We start from the raw sequence: 21,511 nt of genomic DNA, 5'->3' as shown, positions 1-21,511 counted from the left end.
GGGCTACACTTCATATTTAGGAATCTGTTTATTTTGTCAAATTGTCATGATCTCTGTCCAGACTATAGAACTAAAAATAACAAAATAATTTAAAAGGTTCTGACTTGGACTAAGCTAAGTCAATTGCTACCAAGTAAGCATTAGACTCATTGCCTTTATAGGTAAATCAAAGTTCAAGTGAATTTCTTCATAGAATATTTAAATGCATTCAAATAACTAAGCAGAGGTAACTTGAAGGTCTTTTAATATGTGCTGATTCTTTTTTGTTTTAAATGCCTCTCATGTGCTGTTTCTATGAGTATTTGTCAATGCCCAATAAGAGAGATGTCTCTCTTTTCAGATGGGCAGACAGCTGTTCATCTGTTCAGAAATGCTGGTCTACTAGAAAATACATTGTTGTAAAATCAAGTTAAGATGTTCATAAGTAATTACTATATTTCCAATCGCCAATAACTGTCAGATCCAAAAATGCTTTCAGAAGAATAATCACCCTTCTTAAGGCAACTCTCTCAGTGGGAAGGAAAGAAGGCAAGCAAAGATGGTGAAAATGTATACCTTATTTGTGTAAGAACTGAGAAGTCAAAAGGTCTTAGTTGGTTAAAAGCCAAGCACATTGGCATGAAGGCTTTATTTGGGTTGGGACGTCAGTGTGCAATGGGAAAGGAGAATTCCTGTCATTTTCACATCTAGTTTGAATTTATACTTAGACCAGAGGCTAAGGACCGTGTGGTTTACAGCACAGGGTCCAAATATTTTCCCTAACAAATGTAGATGGTTTGTTACTTAGGGAGAAGACTAATCATAGACCTTTGAGGAAACCATAAAAGAGAAAGATTCCAGTCAGTTAAGAGATGGTGAGCATTATAAAAGGAGACATACTTTCTAGATACCTTCCAAGACATAATTATACCTACGTATAGGAGCTAAATTGAGTTATAAGGCTAAGCAATCCACCTAATGGTACACACTTCAGCTTGGGAAATAATAGACATACTACAACCAGAGTGAAAGAGATAATTATCCTGTGCACTCCCAAAAGCAATGCTCACTTCTCTATCTGGGGGTGAAAGTGAGTCTTTAATTGCCTGGGAAGTTTCTCTTCTTCTTTCTAGAACAGGGGTTGGCAAACTTTTTCTATAAAGGGCCAGATGGCAAACATTTCCAGCTTTGCAGCCTATAGGTCTTTGAAACAACTACTCAACATCGCCACTGTAGCATGAAAACAGCCACAGACAATATATAAATTAACAAGCATGGCTGGGTTTCAATACAACTTCATTTAGAAAAACAGGTGGCAGCACAAGGATTACCCTAAAAAACTATTAGTATAAATGAGTTCAGCAAGGTTGCAAGATACAAGATCAATATATCAAAATCAATCATGTGAGAAGGTATGTCTATGCAAAAACTTGAACACAAATGTTAATAGCAGTGTCATGCAGAATAGCCAAAAGTAGGGGGGAAATCCAAATTCCCTCCACTGATAAATGGATAAGCAAATGTGGTATATCTATACAATGGAATACTATCAGCCACAAAAAGGAACAAAGTACCGATTCACACTACAACGTGGATAAACTTTGAAACACTATGCTAAGTAAAAGAAGCCAAACACAAAAGGCTATATATTGTATGATTCTGTTTATATAAAATGTCCAGAATAGGCAAAAACCATAGTGACAGAATGTAGATTAGTGGTTTCCAGGGGCTGAGTGGGGGTGTGGTAGGAAGTGACTGCTAATGGGTACAGGGTTTTGTTTTGGTGTGATAAAAATATTCTGGAATTAACTAGTGGTGCTGGAAGTAAAACTTTATGAATATACTAAAAACCTCTGAATTGTACACCTTAAAAGGGTGAATTTTACGGCATGGGAATTATATTTCAATAAAAAAATCAACTGTATATCTAAATACTAGCAATAAACAATACCAAAATGTAATTAAAAAACAATATTTACAGTAGCATAAAAATGATAAAATAAGGTGGCAATACCCCTCAAATAGATTTACAGATTCAACACAATCCCTAACAAAATTCCAACTGCTTTTTTTCCCCCCAAGAAGAATGAATCTAAAGAACCTCCTAGGTTTCAGAATTGGATCCCTGGAGATATTTCGACTCCATTTACCAAAACATGGCACATGGGAAGAGGAGGAGGTAAGTTTAGGAGCAAGAAACAAAGTTTGGGCCAGGATGGATTTGAAATTATGATGGGTCATCTAGGAATTCAACCTCTGCATTAATACAGTTGCACAATTCTTTTCCAATTAAGTACAAGGCAGGGGACACCACAGTAACTCCTGATGAGATGTGAATGGATCAGAGAGGGGCTCAAGGGTGACCAGACATCAAGGAAGAGAGGGTGGTCAATAGTGCTTCTCACATTTCATTCACAGAAAATTTGCTGAATTGGAGGATAGAATTTCCAAGTTGGAAATACATCAGATGGACTTAAAAGTAAGTACACAGGATACTACTAGACAGACTTCCAATTGAACTAAAAAAAGTTTTTTTTCTTAAGTTCCATTTTTTATTTTTTATTGTAACATAGTTGATTGTACATATTTGTAGGGTATTCAGAGTTCCACAGTAGTTTTTAAAAAGTGGATAGTATTACGTATAACACTACATTGTGGTGCAGATAAACACCAGCCTGGAAATCAAGAGCCACCTTGATCTTTGACTCAAGGACATCCACTGGAAGAATTTTGGATTAAAAATTACTTTTCCTTGGGTCTGCCATTTTCTCCCTCTGTCTGAAATCTCATCAATCTGAGTTTCCAAATCCAAAAAATAAGTATTAGGCTGTATGATCTCAAAGAGACTTTCCAGAGCTAACATTTCATGATCTGCCACAGGATTGAGTAGGAATAAATATTTGCCAGGTTACTGATCTGATCCTTGCAGGCCAGTTTACTACACTTTATTCCATATATTCAGAATTACTTTTTACCCCCCTTAATATTGTGCGATCATGTTTTATTTGTTTCCCAAAGGATTAACTGAAAAAAATACTAGTGTAAAAATCTATTTATACCACTGGAGGAACAAATCAACAAGCATGGCCCATATAAGGCAAAGATTTCACAAATACAACATTTTCTCAATTTTATAATGCCATTCATGCATTGCCTCTGAGTTAATCATAGCTTTCCAAACAAAAAGAAGCATCTAAAAAATTTTCTTTGCCGTAAATTAGAACATTTCAGAAATGTTAATTTGAAAGCAATACTTGTCCTAAAATTAAGAAAATACAATAGTACAGAAACCATCATATTTAAAATGATATTTAGTTTGTGCTAAGTAATGAAAAAGCTTACCACTTTCAGATTTGAGCTCTTTTGCCTTCATGAGGGCATCATAGTACCTGTCAGCACATTCAGGGATTACGTCATTTGCCTTACAAGTGGAAGACTTCAATGCAGACAAAATATCACTTGATTTTTTCTCCTCCAAACACTGATTAACATCAATAACCAGTGTAACCCCTGGTTAAAATAAAAAAGAAAATTCTATTAATAAAAAAATTTTTCTATTAATGGCTACCTTCTACTTACTCCAAAGGTATGCAAATATGTAATTCAACCTTTTAGGAATGCATTGGTATTAAACCCTTTTACCCTTTGAGAGTATGTACCACATATGCCCGAGCTAACCACCAACTCACCTACCGGTTTAGGTTTTAAGAAGAATAACATTCCATGGGAGAATGATTTACTAAAAATCACAAAATTTCCTGGTTACTCGTGTGGTATCGAGGCACCAAGTTTTGCTTGTTGTAGTAATCTATGAAATAGGGGGAACAGTAGATATGAAGCTCTAACCTAGGTCATTAATCAGTATTTGAGAAGCAGATTTACAAAGACACTTATTTATTTTAGAATAAGCAAAATGCTATATAAGCTATGGAACTCTTGGTATTCTCTTGTATCATGCTAGTATGCTTGGCAAGATTGTCATAGGCAATCTAAACAAATGTTCTAGAAAGGCACAGCTGGTGGATATGTGCAACAGAGTCCAGAAACTTAATTCTGGAATCAATTTAGACCTAACAAGCGTTTTAAACCATTGCAAATTTCTTCCTCTTCCCATAAATAAAACCATATTAAATTCTTAGTTGCCTAAAAATGATTAACCTGGTGAATTCTATATTATCTAGCATAGTTCCAGGTAGGAATGTTATGGCCCAACTAATGCAACTACAGTTTTCACCATCTGTAAAAGCACTAAGTTAGAAATGTAGAACAAAGAAATGGAAGAGGCAAGGGTACAAAACTTCCTAGATGAAAAAAAGAACTTGTTGGAAAAAAGCAGGGAGAGAAATGGGTATTTTTTTTTTCTTACACACTTCAGATGCTACCATACAGGTGTTAAATGACATATTGTTGTCATCGAATTATGTTGACACGTGCATAGCACTGTGCAGGCTGAAGGGGCAGGAAAAGTGAGTTTGACTTTCAACAATCTGGAGTCAAAGTCAGGCAGATCTGGATGAGGACATAAAGACTAAAGGAGAACTTCTGCAGCAAACTCCGATGGCTGCTGAACAGAAGGTATGGCAGTATGATCTTGTGTTTACAGAGGCTAATAGGAAACAGGTGAACTATCCCCCTTTCCTCTTCTCCAGGGAAGTTTTGTAGGATGGAGGAAAAAATGGAGTACTGGCATGTGAGAAGTTTGTGGTCTAAGAGAAGAGAGAACAAGTGAACGACAACAAAAAATTTGCACATGAACTACACATGATAGCTTCATCTAACTAACCTGATAAAATGTAATTTTCCTTAAAAGACATTTTTATAAAGGTGTAAATTTCTTGCATACAGTTATGTTCCTTATCATTAAGTATTGATATTGATGTGCAAGGAGCTGGTCCAAGTCAATTTCCAGATAACTGAAGCTAATTCCTTTATGTACCAACTCTCATCTTACTAGAACCATTCTCCATGAAAATCTAAAACATGTCTTGGAGAAAACCCTAACAGAACAGTTGCTATCATCTTCCTTATTTTACCCACAGTCTCTGGTCCACAGTAGGTGCTTAATGTTTGCTGAGAGCTTCCAGAAGAGTTCTTTGTGTCATTAAAATTGTACTGTGCTATAATACAGTGAGTGATACTTTCAGGGACTATGCAGGTGTCCGGGCTTCTTAGCTTCTGCACTAAATGGCCTCAAACTCCTACGCTTTCTAGTTTTCCTCTCTTCTTTCACTGTCAGGTATCACTTCTTACTGACATCTGTGTGCCTGACTATGCCAGCCCAAACACCTTAATGCCTTAGAATTTGTGGCTTCTAACATGCACTGAGTCAGAAAGAAAAACAACCAAAGACATTAGAGTTATGCCTAAGAAAAGAATAAACAGGATCAAAGTGTCTATCCCAGCGAGTCCCCAATGAGTAAAGAATATCAGTGCTAAGGCACAGGCTTTGAGATATCTATTTTGATTGCTTTTTGCTTAATTTGTTGGTTATGGTTAAGTTCCAGATAGTTGAGGATGTCAGATACTTGACCTCTAGAAAGTCAGGTATGTTTCTGCTAAGGAACAAACTAAGAAACCTCCCGCAAACCTCCTAAGAGATCAAAAAAATGTTTGCTTTATATCTTGAGCCCTATACCAGCAGCCTCTCTTTAAGGGCATGCATTCTCAGTGGCGGTGATATAACCTCCAAAAGGGGAAAAATTGGTTCTTGGGAGGAAGGGGTATATACAATATCTGTGGTATTAGACTTTCATGATGAGAAGTGATTAGAGAGGAAAAAAAGCCTGAAAATATAGGGTGCAATAATAAAAAATTAGGGTGCAATAATAAAAAAAAGGTTCAGAAACATTGCTCCAAGGAGTCAAAAGTAGAGGCAGCAAGCAAGATACTCCAGTGGAAATAAACACTGGGCCAAAATGAAGGAGACTTGAGTTACTCTGCCCTTTTAAATCTTGCCTGTGGTAAAATATATGGGCCAACACATTTTTATTTTATCAGCTTATCCGGGAGTGGGTTATGTCCACAACATGTGACCACAATCTGTCTCAAGCAAAGGACGAAGAGTGTGTTTAAAAGTATGATTAAATTCCTGTTGAAAACCCAGAAAACTCATTTCAGTGTCAACACCTATGGTTTTATCTTCAGAAAGTCTTTTTTGTTGTTATATATCGCAGAAGAAAGTATATCAACTTTTCTGAGGGACAGGACAGAGGGAGAAAATAGGATTGTAGATCTGCAATTATAGGGTACAAAATCACACATATGTGAGAGAACATCTTACTTTTATAGTCAATAGAACCATGATTGTCAATGTGAAAAACAGAATCAACTCATTTAAAGGCCAAATGTAAGAAAAACAGTGAATAAAAGGAATAAAATAACTTATAAATTGGTTTGATCTCTCAGAGAAAAATCATAACCATTTTAAGGCTATTTGAATGTCTACATTACAGGCTAATTTCTTAAATTGTTTCTTCACACTATGGCTGCCTTCAGTTTTATATTTAAATTCCAATCTCTTATGTACAGACCTCAACTTCATTATTTTTTTTCCTTAAGGATTAGAGTGCTAGGAAGAAACGATTTCAAAGTTCCTAAGGAAACTTGAAGCAGATGCTGTCATTCAGGCATAATTGAGAGGCGATCCTTTGGAGATGCCCCCATGGTTCCAAGACATGTTCCAGTCACGTGAGCAGAAAGACTTAGGCCTTGAGAATTTTAGCAGTTCAGTGGCAAGACCAGCAAGGAGTGCCCATCAACCACTAAAAGTAAGCTCTGGTCCTCCTGTACTGCAGCCTGGCGACTGGCAGAGGGTGTGCACTTGCCTTTTCTACCCCACTTGTTACACACATGTGTTCCACCTGCAGAGGTTCCTGCCTTGTCCGGTGAAGATAAGAGCTTTGTTTCCCTCAGAACTGACCGAAGAGGTGCCCCCCATGGCCTCAGGATGACTTGGAGCCATGTCCATAAGAAGAAAAAGCTCCTGTTTGTGGTCCTGACCACTGTGGAGTGGGCTTTGCCATGGCTTCTCCTGCATGTTTTTCTTAAATAGTGGAATCATTTTCTGAACTGCGCCTATGTTTTTTTTTTTTTCTATTTGTTTTTTTGTTTTGTATTAATTTATTATTTAGTGTATCATATAATATTTTAACAAACGTTATTTTACAAATGTTTTTATTCATTAAAGGCTCAATGACTTGGGGGAAAAAAAGTTCCTAAGGGTATGAAAGATCAGGTTAAAGAAATAAACATATTTTTCCAAGTTGACGAAATAAAAACCAGAAGTTTCTCACAGATGCTTCCAAAGTTTAAAAGCACATCTGTGGAGCAAGACTAAGACATCTCAACAATATTCTACGACCTGATACAACAGAACAGATTCTAATTTTGCCATAAGTGGGCAGATAAATGAACTATACTTTTAGGAATCTTTTTTTCATTTATGTAGAGTATTCATATATGGAGAGTGTAGTATATCAATTTAGAAGCCATTTCAGACTGTCATGTGAATTTTCATACTATTCTTCCTTGAAAATAGAGGCTTAAAATAAAATTTAAAATTTTATCATTTGAGCCAGTATGGGGATTCTGCTAGTTGCTAAGTACAACTATCGCAATTACGTACTCTGAAACAGGAGAGGTAACCACAGGATGGGTTTAGGGACCCACTGTGAGATGGACCTGAACTAAAACTCTATTTATCACCTTACTTCCATAAGTCTCTACAGACCAGTAGACCACAGAGATGTTTCAGGTCTCCTGGAATTAGTGTCAGTTCAGGGCCAGTGCCCAGGAATCCCCAAAAAGTCTATTAATGTCCTTTTCCCCAAGCACAGTCACCCTGATAAAAGGCCGTAAGTCCCTTTAGGGAAGGCTGGGAGAAAGATTAACAGTATAAATTTTTGGTAGTGTAGCAGAGACCCTCCTCAAGGGGACCTGGCCTCTCCTTCCTTCAAGGGGTTCTGTGTTTGTAAAGAGGAAATTAAAGGACTGTGACTCACCATTTTCATGATTCAAGTTAGACTTCTACTCACTTGACCTAGAACTCTTCTACTTGTACAGACTAAGAATTTAGTAGACTATCAGTCTATTTCACTTCTAGGAGCACACCATGATTAAATACCCAACTCCACGGGTTTCTGTAAGGCTATTCCAATTACTTCAATGACTCTGCTGCCCATTACAGTAACCACACCCACCTATCTTTGGTAATTGAGAGCTGACACCTGGCCTCTGTCTACCCAAATTTTGGACTTGTCAGCCTTCATAATCTTGTGAGCCAATTCCTTAAAATAATTATCTATACACACTCACTCTCTTCTCTCTTCCTCTATGTGTATATGTCTGTCTGTCTGTCTGTCCATCCATCCATTCTATTGGTTTTGTTTCTCTGGAAAACCTTATGCTATGGGTCAGCTGTACACCCCAAAATTTCATGTATTGGAAACTTGATCTCCACTGTAACTGTGTTAAGAGGGTGGGAAACCTAATTATGGTATTTGAAAGGTGGGGCTTTTGAGAGATGAATGAATCTTGGGAATGTGCCCTCATGAATGAATTGATCCATTCATGTAGTAATGGGTTGTCATGGGCATGGTTTGGATGGCTTTATAAGAAGAGTGAGTGAGAAGGTTAGCTCTCGCTTGCTCATGCCATCCTGGCCATGTGGTACCCTACATCACTATAGAGAGTTACTCCCAGAAGAAGGCCCTCACCAGGTGTGTTATCTGGACCTTGGACTTCCCAGCCTCCAAACTGTAAGAAATAAATTTCATTTCCTTATAAATCACCCAGTTTCAGGTGTTCTGTTATAAGCAACAGAAATGGACTAATACGTGGAAAGGACAGGCATTTATTAAGCAAAAATGAGCTAGTTTTCTCAGGATGAAGAGTAAAAAAAGGATTTGATTCATTATAAAATTTGAGAGCTTAGAAAGCATTTATTACTTTCTAGATTTAGTTCAGCAATGTTGTCAAATTTCACTGGAGATCGGGCCTAATCACTGAAAATAGGGCAATCTTATTTTTGTATAAGTATGCATTTAAGAACTAAAACTTGGTAAGAGAGTCCAAATCTTTCCAGAAGTTAAAAATCACACGACTTCAGGCACATACCCAAGTACAAGCAAGGCAAGTTTGGCCAACAAAAGAAGGCAAGTACACCCCCCGACATCTGCACCCAGCCCAGCAATAACCAAGCCACTGCTGGAAGCCCACCGGTCTCCCCTGTGGGAATAAGGGGGGTGCCACAGGCCTCAATCCCACCCCTCCTCCTCCCTCCTACTTCCATCCCATTTCCTTCCCCCTTCCCCTCTCCTTCTCCCTCCCTGCTCTACAACATCAAAGAATGTAAAAAAAAAAAAAAAAAAAAAAAAAAAAAGGCAAGTGCTCACATTGTTTGGCTCTGTCGTTGTCCACGTTGGCCTCATCAATAGCTCGCTGTATCTCATCCAGCCACAGAACATTAGAAGTGCTCTCAGAGTCCTGGGAACAATGTCACAGAATAAAAGAAAGATCAGTGAATGATGATGACACAGAATTAACCGTTTTTCAGATGATATTTTGCTATAATTTCCACAGATTCTTGTTCAACAACCACCAAGCACAGCCGTATACGGTACAAGCTGCTGAGGAAACAGACCCCAAGTTTGACCTCTGCTGCCTTCCTCCCTGCCACCCTTTAGTCGAGCCCATCACCATCTCTCAGCTGGACAGCTGCACGGATCTCCTTCCAAGTCTGTCCTCTTCCACAGTGGTCCTCTACAGAGAGCCAGATGATCCCTTCAAAATAGACCTCTCATTACCCCACCCTGTGGCTTAACCTCCCTCAAAGGCTCCCCCCCCCAGTTAGAAGGAAACAAAGTCCCTTCTCACGGGCTGTGGGGCTCTAATGATTTGGCCCCACCCACCCCACCGGCTTCATCTCACGCCCCTCTTTTTCTCCCTTCCCTGTTCTAGAACCTCACACCAGCCTCCCTCAGACCACAACACTCTACCCTAGCTGCACGGCTCTTGTTTTTTCCATATCATTCAGGCCTCAACTCCAGTGCTCCTCCTCCGAAATGCCTTCCCTGGCTACCCTAGACAAATACTGTCTTTCTCCATCACTCAATACTTGTAGTTCTCAAACTACGTGCCAATGTGCCACGAGACATTTTAAATTTGAGGGGAAAACTGATACTCCATGTTTATGAGACACCGAGACAAAAACAAAAAACAAAAACATGGTGATTGCCTTCAAGGAGCGAACAGTTTAGTGGAAGAGATAGATGTGTCAAGAAATAATTATAATACGTGATCAGGGAAATATTAGCTGTAAATACGTGATCTAGAAACAGGCAAGAAGAAATTAACTTATGGTAAGGGTGTTGAATTGCAGGGGGAGAAAAGACTAAATAGTTAAGGATAACTTCAGAAAGGAAGTGATAATAGCAATGAACATGTATTCAATTATCTTTATTATTTTAAAGATTTTAAATATCGGTTGATTCTGATGATCCTGCTACAAATGTGGTGCTGGCATATATTAAATGGGACTTCCAGATAACAACTGTATTTTATAAAAACTTTTCCAAGATTGTAAGTAAATTTTGTTATCAGTAGAAATTAAATATTTGCAGGGATGACGTGACATTCCATTTAAAAAATAAGAGCATTTACCTCTGTGTAGGAATAAGTGTTGTGTTCTAAATACTAAATCAAGACTGTGATGAACGGAAGGAAGGAAGTGACTCCAGCACTGGAGCCATGGAGAGTCAACTCCATCATTTAGGATTCAAGATGGATGGGGGACAAGAAGGGCAAATATCACTTGCCAGCCCCTCTGGTAGGCTCCTAATCCTATTTCCTTCTGAGGCTAATATGAGCCAATACGTGTGGAAAGGGCTCTGAAAATGAGAGCAAACATCTGTTATTTCATCCTGCAACACCCAGGCTAACGAAGCTTGGCTCCTGCTTCCGCAATCATCTCTAGCTGCCTCTGCCACAAGAGAACCGTCAGCTGTTAGTAAGATTTTCCATTTTTTAAAAAAAATTTTGTCGATTATACATATTCATGGGCACAGAGCTGACAGTCAGCACCTGTGCCCATGATGTGGTGAACAGATCGATATCATGAGCACGCTCACCACCACAAATTGCAATATCCCTGCCACACAGCAACCCTAGGTCTGTTCTCTCCCTCTGCAAGTCCGAGATTTTTCACTTCTCTCGAGAATGGATGGGGAAGGCACAGACAGGAAGCAAGACGGGAAGGGGAAGACCAGAAGATGAATGAAGAGACGGGAAAGCGGGAATTATCTTTTCTCTATTTCCAAGGCCAAAAAAGAACCCAACCCTCCCCAGGTATAGCCTAAAAAAAAAAAAAAAGCTCATTTATAAAAAGTTCATTTATGTCTGTTCTCAGTTTTTTTGAAGTGTATTTACCTTCCTTCATAACTTATCACTGTAGAAGATGCACCACACAAATTTTTACACAGATGAGAAGGCAGTTACAATCCCACATCAAAGCTCACAGTATTAGTCTTATAAACCAAACTAAAGAGAGACTTTGCAAACCAAAGGAATTTAAGTCAACAGTTAAATCATGACACACTGAACTAAATGTTACTAGAATTAAATACAAAACCAACAGCAAAAACTGAATCCAACTAATGTAAAGTCTCCTTTATACGCCTCCACCTCAGCTATAAAGCCAGGTTCAACATATGAGGTACGAATGGATTAAATGACCAGAAACTGTGTCACCTGCAAATCATGTCATAAATTCCTGAATTTAGATGACTCCTAGAAAAATTTTAAACAAAAAATAACTCATATTTTGTGGGTTTCTTGGTTATCATTTCTGTAATATAATAGCATTTTATCTCAGTTTGTGTTACCATATATTATGTAGTTTGAAGTATTAAACATGCACCTTTGCTTGTAAAGACCTTGGTTTGACAAAATTTAATCAAAATGTGAAAAATGTACACAGATCAATCTCTTCCTAGTTTATCTCTCAATCTTTAAGTCTCCGCATTTTCTGATTTTTGCAGTAGGCTATTGGGTTGTCTGACATAGAGTACAGAGTTTAATCTTAAGTTTTGTTAGTTATAGGAAAATCTGTAATTATGCATGTTCCTTCTTTTACTGCATATTAAATCGTACTCTCCAGAAGTAACTACTCATAAAAGCTTATTATATGTTGCACAACAATGTGAATGTTCTTAATACTACTGAACACTTAAAAATAATTAAGATAGTAAATTTTATGTTATATATATTTTACCACAATTAAAAAACAAATACACATTGTAGATCTGCTCACCAACATGCATAGAATGAGTCCTCTACATTTCAATGTTGTATTATGATTTAATTTAATAAAATAGTGCTATTTGAGGGGTCCCCCCAGTTATCTGACTCTACAGAGTTACTGAATGGCTCAGAACACATTGAGCTATGGCAAAACAAACAAACAAAACCCAGTCCCACCCGCTTCCCCCAACAAAAACACCAACAACTATAAAACCAGGTTTTGGCCAGGTACTGGACAAATTCAGACCAATGTGACATTATCTGCACCGCACTCTACCGAGTGAGCCACGGGCCGGCCCTATAGACCAATGTGACATTAAAGCAGAATTTTCAAAGTAATCAAGCATGCAAGCAATTTTAACTTCTTAAAAATATTTGTTTTACATGATTGATTTAATTTATAATTATGGAATGCATTTAAGAATTAAGATTTGAAATACCTGGGAGGATAAAGGAAAGGATAATGTCCGACAGCTCAATTATGAAGTAGAAATTACACTCCAGAACTTTTTAAAAATGAGTAAAAATGAGATATGGGAGAGATTCACAACTAACTGCTGCTCAGCATCTCTCTTCAGCTTAGCTCTGTAAAGGGCTGTGTACTTTCTGCCCTTCTTTAAGTGCATGTAAACACACTGGGTGAGAATTACAGCAGCTCTTCAAAACAGATTGGTAGGGGTGGGTAAGAGTTAAGTGATGTTGTTGAGGATAATGTAACATGCCCAGAGGCTCGGCCTGAGTCATGCATACTAAAACGTCAGTAGCAAGTGGGTCACATCCCTTCTCTTCCTAGGGCCAAGGCATGTTTCCTGCCTGTACAGCACAGAAGAGTGCACTTCTAAGACAGGACAAGACTTCCATTTGCTGCTAATGCATGGAACTGAGGTGAAACTGGGCTTCTGAATTTTACACATTTGATGGTGTTTGGCAAACGGGACTCAGATCATCAAAATGAAAGCCCTCATCTTTGCAGCTGCGGGACTCCTGCTTCTGTCGCCCACTTCTTGTCAAAGTGGTAAGCTCTTTTCTTACGGGACAGGATGGGGTCCTGGTTTGTGTCACAAGCCAAGAGCCAATGAAGCGAATTTTCTTTTCATCAAACACAAACTGCCACCCACAGGCAGAGTTTGATCTTAGTTACTAAAAGGTGGAATCATGGAACTGAATTTTATAGTTTGTTCATGCTATTCAAACCTTGTCAAAGACTAAATGTTCTCTACTGATATGTAAAAATTTGTGGCATAGTTAAGATCTCAGCTACAATTAAACCAAAATGCAGTTTTCTTTGTGAGAAGTTTTTGAGTTTGTAAGAATTTCCTCTGATTGAATAAAAAGAGCACTTTTGCAAGAGATTTAAAAAATATCCTGTTTATATCTTCTGGTGAGACACAAATGCAGGAAACAAGAATATTGCCAGAAAGAGCCAGTCATCTGCTTTCGAAAGCCAGTGATGCTAATAAATTCGTGTTTCCAAAGTGAAATACCTTTTTTTTTTTTTTGCTTTCACTGTTACCAGAGAGTTCTTCCCACCCCCACATATGATTTTTTAATTTTAGAAATAAGATCTCCCAAATACTAATAGTCAACCTTAAATGTGTTTACTATTTTACTCATTACAATGTTAGCCTGTAACCTCCTGCTTTTTCCAAAATTGACCAGTTTGGGATAGGTCTGATCTCACAACTCTTTTACCATCAGGTCACACTCTAGTCAACATCGTTAGACATGAAAGAGGTGGGGCATGGGGAGACACAACAAGGGGAAAAAAACAAAATCAAAACAAAAACAACCCTCAGTAAAGAGTAATGTGACTTAAATTGATTGAGGTCACCACAGAGAGCCCTAACAGAGGTCACCACTGAGAGCCTTAAAAGAACCTGCAGCTAGGGTTCATGAACAGGATGGGCATGTGTTTTTTCTGGGAGTGGATGAGCCAAAAGGCTGAGCAGCAGAATTGTGGGAGAAACGAGGTTTGCTGGGGGGGGGGGGGGGGGGGGGGGTGTTCCTTCAAGATGCTAGTGGGGTTTGGTGGAAGTTAAAAGTGGGAACTCTAAAGGAGGCAAAACAAAGGCAGTGAATATGCTTTCTTTGACAGGGGTAGGGGAGAAATGCAAAGTAGAACCCATTATCTAGTGGTTGAAGTCCATTCCCTTTGGCTCAGTCCCTCTCCAAGGCCTTTTCCCAAGTTGAACAACATTTTAGAAACATTGTGCCAAATGGAAACCTGTATAAAGAATTCAAATGCATTTAAAAAAATAAATAAATAAAATTTAACGATGAGTACTATTCTTAAGGAAAACCAGGCTCTGAGGAATAAAAGATTTAAGAGGAACCAGATCTGGAATTCTCATGAAAATAAAATCAACTTTCTCACAAACAGTCATTGTTCAGCATGTTTATAGGCTCAATGTCTCCCTCAATCACAGGAATTTTCTAAAAACTGACCAACATGCGGTTTCAACAGCTCTCTTAGATTCTGAAGGGAGATAACTCGCTCGGCATGTTCAGCCACCATTTTCTAGCTTTGTGTCCATCTCTAAGGGCCCTTCTCTTTGTGTGATGTAAGGCATAAGAACTTTTCTAAAATGCAAAAGTGAGCAGAAGGATTTGTGTGGCTGAACCAGGTGTCACACAACACATCTCCAAAGGTCATATCTCAACACAGCTGCAGAAGAATGCTGCCTTCCCAATTTTTCTTTTCTTTTCTTTAATCCACATTTCCTGAAATGACACCTGATCACCTTCATGTCTCCAGCTGGTCAGTCCACACTTTATTTTTCCACACTGAATGCAGTCTGTGCAATCTCAGGGTTATGGGGGAGGCTTCAATTTCGCCCTAAGGCAAACTGCCAGAGATTAAAGGAGGAAGAGAAACTGGCTCTGAGTGAGAAACAGGTTACTAAACCCTAATCTCAAGTATGCAACATGGAGAATTCAGAGGTCGTGTGATAGGACATTACTGGCAGTATTTTAAATTAATACTTGTAAGTATGAGGTTTATATGCAGCATAAAAGTCCTTCTTAAATGTAACAGAAATCTGAGAGAATCTATTTTCTATATATGACAAAGATTAATTTATGGAAAAGTGATATAATGATAAACAGGTTTGAGTATTAAGGTTTGTCTTTGAAATTGCCCTTTTAGGAATTAGGATTATCAATATTAACATGACAAATAATGCCATATATGAGGGATCTTCAAAAAGTTCACGGAAAGATTCATATTATCTTTTCTATTTTCCACGAACTTTTTGAAGTACCCTTGTATTTACAGTATATGGTTGATGTGTTTCCATCTTTTTTTTTAAAAGATTCATTTCCAGCTTCTTAGGTCATCATAGTGATTTCTTCTTCAAGGATCTTTCTTTGTCTCCTCTACCTTTAAAATCTGGCATTTCCCCTCAAGTCTGCCTTGGGATTCTTTCTTCTCACCTCTCTCCCTCGGCCATCTCAACCACTCCTAGTAAATTAAACTAGAGCCTCCACACTGGCTAAAAAAATTCATAAGTGCAGCTTGGTCTCCTGGAATTTTGGACTCCACATCTAGTCTTCTAACCGGTTGCTGGCATTTTATACACTAATATCCCACCAGCAACTCAACCTCAGTAATACTAAAAACTGAGATTTGAGCATCTGCCCCATCCAGCTCCCTTGTGTCTTGTCCCGCCATATTCAATGGCCCCCTCCCCTTCTCCAGGTCATCTAGAGCAGAAGTCTCCGAGTCTTTTCTTGGCTCCTGCCTCTCCTTCACTGCTCCCACAGCCAATCAGATGCGTTCCTACGACCACTGCTCTAGCTCAGGAACTCACCATCCTAAGTTTGAGTGAGTACAGGGGCCTCCACATCAGACCCTCTGGCCTCTAATTTCTTACTGTGTCAATCTATTCTCTGCACTGTCACCAACCTCATCTTAAACACAAGTCAACATGATGGTTATATGAGTTTCTTCTTGTGGCTATATCAAATTATTATAAACTGAGTGGCTTATAACAACACTAATGATCTTCTATTTCTGGAGGTCACAAGTCTTAAAATTAAGGGGTTGGCAGGGCATGTTCATTCTGGAGCTCCAGGGGAGAATGTGTCTTCTTGCTTTTTCCAGCTTCTAGAAGCTTCCTGCATTCCTTGGCTCATGGCATCTTCTTCTATCTTCAAAGCCAGCAGCACAGCATCTTCAAATCTCTCTCTCTCCCTCTGCCTTTGACCCTCTTGCCTCCCTCTTATAAGGACTCATAACTACATTTGGCTCCCCTGACAATCCAGGATAATCTCATCTCAAGGTCCTTAACTAAGTCACACCTGCAAAGTCCCTTTTGCCACATAAAGTAACATATTCACGGGTTCCAGGGATTAGCAGATTGAATCTTGGGGGGATGGAGCATTATTCTGTCTACCACAATGATCATTCCTCTGTTCAAAACTGTGTATGCAACCCCAGCATCCACGAATAGGTACCTGATTTCTTGGGACAGTTTAGAGGCCCTTCAGGAATGTGGCTATCACCTACTCTTAACTTCATTTCTCAGATGCACCTTATTAGGCTAAGAAAATGCATTGTTCTTCATCTTCTCCACTAGTCTAAGAGTTATTTACAGACAGGAATGGCATTTATTTAAAACTTTATAACACTGGCACATAAGCATGCAATAATCACGTGCTGAATCAATTCATCTGGCATTACCCACACTATACCTTTGCTCATTCATCACCAGCAGAATCTAATAAATTCCATCCCTTTATGAACCTTGTTCATCTTTGCTTATGTTCTTTTCATTGATATTTTCCTCAAACACCTGAATCTGTTAACTATTATCTGAATGCCTACATGGTTTACAGTCAACATAACATTTGCCTATAATGTTCTGCTGGGCTATTTTTGTTTCTTCCAACGTTATCATAAACTCCTTACTTCAAGGAGTTGTCACCTATAGTTTTTGTTCCTGCATGGTGCTGGCGCATGATATGTACTAAATACATGTCTATTGACTGCCTGATCTATAATGATTATTTAAAACAAAATGACCCTGGGAGAGAGGGAGGGGGGAAGAGGAACAAGTAAAGGGTCATGAAAATCAACCATAATGTATACTGAGAAGTTAAAATTTAAAACAATAAAAATAAAAAAATAATAATATTAAAAAAAAAAAAAGACCCTAAATTCTACAACCACTAAAATTATGTAGCATAAGACACTTCATTTTATTTTCTGCCAAACCATAGATATGACTCGGCAAAAAATCACATGTTAATACTTCCTTCCAATTACAGGCATGGAGAATGATGCAGACAACTTGGCAGAGCCAGCCTTTCCCATTAAGACCTATCATGGAGCTCCCCCAAATTCTTTTGAAGAGTTCCCTCTTTCTTCCATAGAAGGCTGGACAGGAGCCACAACTACAAAAGTTAAGTGCCCTCAAGAAAGTGTTTCAAATCTCCACGTGAATAATGTTACCATGGGGTACCTAAGCAGCTCCTTAAGTACCAAACTGATACCCGCAATCTACATCCTGGTGTTTGTAGTTGGGGTGCCAGCCAACACCATGACCCTGTGGATGCTCTTCTTCAGGACCAGATCCATCTGCATGACTGTCTTCTACACCAACCTGGCCATGGCGGATTTTCTTTTTTGTGTCACACTGCCTTTTAAGATAGCTTACCATCTCAATGGGAACAACTGGATATTTGGAGAAGTCATGTGCCGGGCCACCACGGTCATCTTCTATGGCAACATGTACTGCTCCATTCTGCTCCTTGCCTGCATCAGCATCAGCCGCTACCTGGCCATCGTCCACCCTTTCACTTACCGGGGGCTACCCAAGCGCACCTATGCCTTGCTAACATGTGGACTGGTGTGGGCAATGGTTTTCTTATACATGCTGCCATTTTCCATCCTGAAGCAGGAGTATTATCTTGTCCAGCCAAATATCACCACCTGCCATGATGTCCACAACACATGCGAGTCCTCAGCTCCCTTTCAACTCTACTACTTCATCTCCTTGGCACTCCTTGGATTCTTAATCCCATTTGTGGTCATCATCTACTGCTACACAGCCATCATCCGGACACTTAATGCATACGATCATAGATGGCTGTGGTATGTGAAGGCGAGTCTCCTCATCCTTGTGATTTTTACCATTTGCTTTGCTCCAAGCAATATTATACTTATTGTTCACCATGCTGACTACTACTACAACAACACTAATGGCTTATACTTTGTCTATCTCATAGCTTTGTGCCTGGGCAGCCTGAATAGTTGCCTAGATCCATTCCTTTATTTTCTCATGTCAAAAATCAGAGATCACTCCACTGCTTACCTTACAATGGTGAAATCATCTTAGAGAACAAGGAAAGCTAACTGTGAAAATATATGTTCTTGGTACAACATCTGCATAGTGCAAGGAGCTCTATTCTCTAGCTCCATTTCTGAGCTCCTAAGAAACAGTGCTTCAAAATCCAAACATTACAATAGCACTAGTAATTTTTTTGTTGTTTTTAAAACTTTATCAGTATTTTAAGAATGTGAATGCAGGAGAAGAGATATCAGCACTCTCTTAATGACAAGTGACACATTTCCATTTGCTTTACTGGTACTTCACACTCTTTAAAATCTCCATCGTCCTCTCTTCTGTGAGTGGTATCGCCATCCTTGAAACTCGGCATCATTTTTTATTCTCCTGTCTCCTTTGACTTTTGTGCAGGTGGCTGCCTCATCAGCTGACTCTATCTCTGCAGTGTCCCTCATTAGAGTCCTTTATCCTGGTCCCGCCTCTGCCTTCTCACCATAGCCTTTGTCGCCAGCCTACCTCCATCGCACAGGTCATGCTAGGCTAACCTTTCTCAGATGTTTCAACACACCACTCAAAAACTTCCCCTGACTCTCCACTGTCTCTGGCGTAAATTATAACTCTTTAGCCTGACATTTAGGGCTAACTTTCTACCCTGTCTTCCCAGTTATGTAGCCAAATCTCTCACTTTGCTGTGATCTTGACTTTTCTTCTCTTCGCGCCTGCCTCTGACTGGAAAGCCAGTTCTAACGTCTTTGCCGTCATTCTGTCCATCTCCTGAAATCCTCAGAGGACCATTCCTCCCTGATTCTCAGCTGGAAGTGCCATTTTTCTCTTGTGAACTCCAGCAGCAATTTCTTACACTTTATGTTATGGCACTTAGATGTAGTTCTTTTATATACAAGTGTTAATTCCACGAACCCTTAAGCACTGTATGCAATGGAGGAGGTGCTCATCTTCTCCCTTCTTTGAACTTCTTGGGGTGACGCCAGGCCCAATTCCTTTCAGGCTCTGTGGGGCCCAGCTCCTTATTTTGCACAGCATGTGGCCAGATGAATGGATTTTTTAAATCCCAAAGTATCTAAACAGCATGAAAGCCCATTAAATTCAGACTGAAAAGGCAACATACTCTGTATGTACAACATGGGTTGATGTCATTTCTGGTTGGACATATAAAAAAAAAAATAAGGAAGCTAAACTAAGAATATATGCATGAGGTCATTTACAAGTTGAAAACAATGCCACTGCTATCTGTTTTCCTTATATATAGTTTTTATGGGAAAAAGAATTTTGTTATAAATGCCTAGAATATTCCTATAGGTAAATGATTGTTTCCCTTAACTTAGGGATTAGATAGGAGGGGGGATATTAGTGGTTAAGGGTGGGTGGTGTCAATGAGTACAAACAGGGTTGAAGAAACCTCTGAGCATGAAGAACCACTGAATTACAAGACTGTAGGAATGTGCATTGACTATATACTTTGTAATTATCATCAAAACAATAAAAAAGCATTTTAAGTCCATATTTTTTAATAAGCAGTTTCCTATTTTATTGGATTTATGTGAAAAAAACCTTGCACATGAAGACCCTTTACAGTACATAAAGAGTAAAATCAGGTAAACACTAAAGCAAGCAAGGAAAACAAATTTAAAATAAGTTTTAAGATGACAGAATTCTCAATGGAAGAAACTGATTTTTGAAAATTAAGTCATCAATTGCAATACAGTTTTACCTAGGGAACACATACAGCAATATTTGCTTGTTATAGGCCCACTTAATTTTTATGGGGTAAACACACAAAGAGCAAAACATAACTTTTTGGTGGGCATAATTCATATGTTCTCAAGAAAAGCCTTCAAATTTAAAATAGCTCACAATTCACTGCCTCCACTGAACAAACACTGAAGATACGTTCTCCTTTGCTACATATATGCCAACATGCCCTTTTCTCAGTCTCTTGCCAAGAGACAAAAGGAATGTGGTGCCTATACAAGGTTATACTTGAAACACTGCTGAAGAGGACCAATAGTCTCACCAACTTACATCACTGCCCTCAGTCTTTGATAAAACTGAGCCACCATTCTATGAAGAGGTCATCCATTGCAACCTTTAATTGTTGTTTATTTTGGCACAAGCTTTACTTTACTGATAATACCAGAAATATAACTTCCTTCTATTATTTTCCAAGGTCAGACCTTGGAAAGGCAAGGCACAGAAACATCACCATAAAAACACAACTGGAAATTTCCAGAAGTCAAAGTAGCAGAGGTTAAAAAGCAAACAGAAAGACCTTGCCAAACAAACAACAGAATCAGATTTTTCTAAGGAAAAAGAATAGGCTGAGAAAAGAAAGTTTCAAAATTAATGGACTGAGAAAGAAAACCATGCTTAAAAATAGAAATTTAACCCAATACCATTTATTGCTTGGAATTGTAGTGTTTTAAGTCTGTGAGCAATTGCTAATACAGTTTAAGCCCCTAATTTTACAGGCCAAAAGGGGTTTAATACCTGAGCTAGAACCCAGATCCCTGGGCTCTATATTTCATGCTCTAATCTCACCATTAAAGCTACTGCTTCCGCACATAGGAAGGATGCCCAACGCAGAGCTGCACAGAGAGGGCTTCGGAGTGTTTTGGAGGGGTTCTGGGGTGTGCTGGCTCAATCAAGAGCCCTTCGATTGGAATGCTCTGGAGTGGACTTACAATGCAGGCCAAGGAAAGGCCTTGGGTTTGTGGAGTCAGGCTCACCTCAAAGACAAACTCACATGTGGCTGTGGGCAGAGAGGAACACAGGTCTGTCTCTATTCTCTTCCCCAAAGATCCCAAGTTTGGTGTGTGGATAGAGCAGACCCTGTGTCTAGTAAGGACCTTGTGACATAGACTTCATTCACCCCTTACTTTGGAGGCAGTCCACAGGAGCCCACAATAATACTAGCTACATTATTTAAATAC

The 21,511-nt window shown here is 39.0% G+C and overlaps 2 protein-coding genes across 2 annotated transcripts in view; one reads left to right on the top strand and one right to left on the bottom strand.

Moving 5' to 3' along the window:
- IQGAP2 (IQ motif containing GTPase activating protein 2) overlaps positions 1-21,511 on the bottom strand; it is a 222,511-nt gene that overhangs the window by 63,389 nt on the left and 137,611 nt on the right. Inside the window, exons 13-14 of the mRNA XM_063086623.1 lie at positions 9,372-9,462; positions 3,322-3,489 (exon numbers count right to left, since the gene is read on the bottom strand). Of these exons, the coding sequence (XP_062942693.1) occupies positions 3,322-3,489; positions 9,372-9,462 (259 nt within the window). The remainder of the gene's footprint in view (positions 1-3,321; positions 3,490-9,371; positions 9,463-21,511) is intronic.
- F2RL2 (coagulation factor II thrombin receptor like 2) lies at positions 13,228-18,614 on the top strand. Its single transcript, XM_063086624.1, has 2 exons — positions 13,228-13,291; positions 17,545-18,614. Exons 1-2 carry the CDS (start codon positions 13,228-13,230, stop codon positions 18,612-18,614), a joined length of 1,134 nt encoding a protein of 377 aa, XP_062942694.1.

Source organism: Cynocephalus volans, chromosome 2 (genome assembly GCF_027409185.1).
Source record: "Cynocephalus volans isolate mCynVol1 chromosome 2, mCynVol1.pri, whole genome shotgun sequence".
In the NCBI taxonomy this organism is placed as follows: Eukaryota; Metazoa; Chordata; class Mammalia; order Dermoptera; family Cynocephalidae; genus Cynocephalus; species Cynocephalus volans.
The sequence above is the reverse complement of the archived record's forward strand: the minus strand, read 5'-3'. Positions and strand labels throughout refer to the sequence as shown.